General features: G+C 39.0%; 1 protein-coding gene across 1 annotated transcript; it reads right to left on the bottom strand.

The window, feature by feature from the left end:
* Nucleotides 1-1,585: 1,585 nt before the first annotated feature.
* Nucleotides 1,586-4,020, bottom strand: LOC137963166 (uncharacterized). The gene is made up of 6 exons (XM_068810338.1): nt 3,578-4,020; nt 3,347-3,536; nt 2,911-3,087; nt 2,607-2,819; nt 2,241-2,495; nt 1,586-1,606 (listed from the first exon to the last, which is right to left on the bottom strand). Exons 1-6 carry the CDS (start codon nt 4,018-4,020, stop codon nt 1,586-1,588), a joined length of 1,299 nt encoding a protein of 432 aa, XP_068666439.1.
* Between the last annotated feature and the right edge of the window lie 385 nt (nt 4,021-4,405).

The raw sequence follows: 4,405 nt of genomic DNA, 5'->3' as shown, positions 1-4,405 counted from the left end.
ATGATTGTAAATTGATTTATCATGCGTAATGGGCTTTATTTTTTTCATGAATGACTTATGGATTGGGGGTCAACACTCTGTTAAAAATCACCCGCCTCCCCCTTTTTTTGACGATTGAAGAACCTGATATAAAAAACTAAAAAGTGTTTACAATCCATAAAAATTATAGAAATTTTTTAGGATTATCTCTCTCTACATTTGTGCATTGTGCATTTATATTTTAGATGTATACTTTTTTCTTAAATCAAAAGTTGAATTTTGTTTTTCCCTTCATCTTGTAAGCAAAAAAAAGAGATAAAAGGCAAATAGATCACAACAAAATGAAAATTTTAGAGTTGATGTATGGAAATAATTTAAAGCAATAAACAAATGTAAGTAAAGAAAATTTATTCACTCACCACAAATGAACTCATAAGTTTTGTTTTCCATGTTTGGGAAATTCCACTAGTTCAACCCTAATAGCTCAGAATTTTATAAGAAAGAGATTTTTCTACACATGTTTTAAAAAATGGATATGAGTGCTTCAGACATGTTAAAGATGCAAAAGATCTATGGATCCAAATATTTTAAAGAGAATAACATTAAATTCTCAAGTGAACGTGCGGTGGGATATTTACCCGAGTGAAACAAGCCATTATTTTACCCATTTAGAAAAAGCTGAACTAAAGATCATAGATGATTGTAACGTGATTTAACATGCAAAATGGGCTATATTTTTGTAAGTAATGACTTATGGATTGGGATTCAACACTCAGTTAAATATTCCCACGCACCCTTTTCTTGACGATTGTTGAACTTGATATATAAAAACTAAAAAGAGTTTACAATCCCAAAAAATTACAGACACTTTTGGAATTATCTCTCTCTACATTTGTGCATTGTGCATTTCCATTTGAGATATATACTCTTTTCTTAAATCAAAACCTGATTTTTCACTTTCTCTTCATCTCGTAAACAAAAAAAAAGAGATAAAAGGCAATTAGATCACAACAAAATGAAAATTTTAGAATTTATTTATGGGAAGAATTTAAAGAAATAAACAAATGTAAGTAAAGAAAATTTATTCACACACCACAAATTGTCACAAAAGTTTTGTTATCCAAGTTTGGGAAATTCCACTAGCTCAACCCTATTTTCTCGGAAGTTTATAAGAATGAGATTTTTCTACACATGTTTTAAAAAATGGATATGCATGCTTGAAACATGTTAAAGAAGCAAATAACCTATGGATCCAGACCTTTTAATGAGAACAACATTAAATTCTCAAGTGAACGTGCGGTGGGATATTTACCCGAGTCAAACAAGCCATTATTTTGCCCATTTACAAAAAGTTGACCTAACGTTCATAGATGATTGTAAATTGATTTATCTGTTATGGTCCCTAACCATGGATCTAGTAACTCGGCGAGTCAAATAAGGATCCAGCACTGTTAGAGGATTTCTTAACACATTTTTGTGAAAAGAAACTATCTTTTACTTCTCTCACACGTTATAATTGAAAAGGAGTTTCCTTTTCTCAATTATAGATGCACCCATTCAATCAAGAGACTGTTTAAGGATCCAATTATAAACCCTACTTTATACCTCACGTCAATGAGTAGGGTTTCTGAATTCATGGAACTACCAATGATGTATGTAAAGAAGACAGTCTATAGCTTTTCTAAACTCGGAAAAGATAGATAAAAATATCTCTTGAAGACCTCCTTCAATCAGCAACTCGAAAACCCCTTTCTTGATGCTAAGGCTCGCGCAAAACTTCCTTCCCTCACTGCTGGTTCATGGAAGAGATGGATAACTATTGAAGCTTGGAAGAGAAGGCTGATTCCTCTTCCTTTTCCTTCCAACATCTCCTCAAAGACTCCCCAATTGATGCAGCAAACCACCAAGGATAGTTCATGCCAAGAACCCTAGGATAGGGAACCTAGCAAGAACCTAATTACTCTATTTTACTCTAAATCCGAACTTACCTTATTTCTCATTCCCTACCCTTTAAATAGGGTCATTCACGCCAAGATAGGTTAGGGTTAGGTTTATAAATCCCAACTATACCCCTAACTTCAAGTCTAATTACATAATCAATCAAATTCGAAATTAAAAGCAACATAAGTAATAAAATTAAAATTAGGTGACTTGGTGAGTCATTGTCTCCTCCTCTGAGTGACTCGATGTGCTATTGAGTCTATAACATCTGCCTCCCCTTGGAGAAAGAGCTTGTCCTCAAGCTTGTAAGCTGGATAGACCTGTTTGAAGGTCTCTAACAGCTCCCATGTCGCTGCCTCGGGGTCTGTAGCAGTCCACTGCATGAGGATGTCCCACTGGTCATTCATCACATGCTCCCGTAACACCGCGTAGGGTGTCAGAATGACGTGGCCATTGTCCACTGGAGGAAGGAACGGTGGAGAAGAAGGGGCTGGCCCCTTGTGAGGTTTCAATAGTGAGACATGAAACACATCATGCAGCTTCACTGTGCCTGAAAATTTTAATTGATACGCCACCTGCCCGACGCGTCGAATAATGGCAAAGGGCCCAAAGTACTTGGGGGATAGCTTATGGCGCGCTGGCCCGACGAGAGAGTGCTATCGGTACTGCTAGAGCCGTAGCCACACATAGTCTCGAAACACATATGAGACATCCCAGTGGCCCTTGTTGTAAGTTGTAGTCATCTGGTCTTGAGCCTTTTGTAGCCGGTCTGTAAACGTCTTCAACACCTGATCTCGATCTATGAGTGCCTCATCAATGGCATCCACACGGGTGGTGCCTCTGGTATAAGAGAGAAGCCTCGGGGGGTCCCTCCCATAAAGAACCCGAAAATGAAAGGACTGCAAGGCCAAGTGGAATGAAGTGTTATAACAGTATTCTGCCCAGGGTAGCCATTGAACCCACTATTTCGGTTGATCTCCCACTAAACACCGGAGATACATCTCGATGGTCGATTAACCACCACGGTTTGGCCACAATTGCGGAATTCACACCTTGCAAACTTTGAGCCGTTCTAGTATGTAAATAAATTGCGAATATGGTCCAAGTAATAAATGCCCAAGTTTCCTTAGGGTCCCAATTCCAATAAGATCCCCATGCCTCATTAGCCTATACTACTCCCGAAAGAATACTTATGGTTAAAAAAGTAAATCCTAGACTAATAACACGATAACTCCAATGATCCAACCGTCGAGTAAATTGATACTTGTGATAATTTCTAAATAAAATAAAGTAGGTGCTTTGTAAAACACTTCCTTTTTCATTTAAGAATTGTATCCCATCAAAATAAAATTATCCAATTAGTAAATTTTTACTTTTATCAAGAATATCTATGTTTTTATCTAAGTGTAATGACTAAAAGAGCTACTGATAATAATGATCCGCATAAAAGAGTTGTCTGAGGGTGATATGCGGAGGAAAATTTCAGTTGCGTTCCACTCAGTCGAAATAGTTCCCTCCAGAAAGTACTCGTGAAAACCGCTTCCCAGTCACTCACAATAGATTCAGGAAGCCATGTAAGCGTACAATATGCTCCAAGAAGGTGTGAGCCATGTGAGCTGCCGTGTAGGGGTGAGCCATCGGGATAAAATGACCATACCTAGAGAAGCGATCAACCACCACAAATATAACAGACTTCCCGGCTGAGAGGGGCAGACCCTCCACGAAGTCCATTGAAATATCTGCCCATACCTGAGTAGGGAGAGCGAGAGGCTGGAGAAGACCTACAGGACTCAAATGATCTGATTTGTTCCTTTGACATACCTGACAATCGGAGACATATGTAGTAATGGAAGACTTCATAGCTGGCCAATAGAAATCCGCCCGAATACGCCACAACGTCTTCTGTAACCCCTCATGGGTAGAATCATGATAAGCTGAGAGAATGGCTGGAATCAACTTGGACGTGGTTAGAAGGTAAATCTGCTGCTTATAGCAAATTAGTGAATCTTGAATGGACCACTTAGAATCCATCTCCCCATTGGAAATTTTGTGGCGCAGCTCCTGTAGTGTTGGAAGTGTGGCATGCGCATCATAGACCATGTCTAGAATGAGAAAACGCGGCTAGCTGATGGCATAGACGAGCTGCTGATGTTTAAAACATCTAGACAAGGCATCCACCACCTTGTTTAATCGTCGGCATGATACTCCACTAAGAAATCAAAGCCCATCAACTTACTAAACCAATGCTGTTGTGGTGATGTCGTGAGACACTGCTCAAGTAAGAACTTGAGACTATAATGATTCGCAGATGAGAAAAGTACGTCCCCATAAATAAGACCACTAGTGTTGGACCTCCTTGGCCAACCCGATCAGCTCGCGTTTATATGCAGCCAATTTCTGATAACGAGAGGCCAACTATCGACTGAAATAAGCATTGGGGTAGGAGTTTTGATGCAACATGGCCCCAGTGTCCCCACCAGAAGCA

This window comes from Aristolochia californica, unplaced genomic scaffold (genome assembly GCF_029961685.1).
Source record: "Aristolochia californica isolate CCGP_79_NKW_82.1479 unplaced genomic scaffold, dmAriCali1.0.hap1 SCAF_4, whole genome shotgun sequence".
Lineage (NCBI taxonomy): Eukaryota > Viridiplantae > Streptophyta > Magnoliopsida > Piperales > Aristolochiaceae > Aristolochia > Aristolochia californica.
This window is presented reverse-complemented; position numbering and strand designations above follow the sequence as displayed.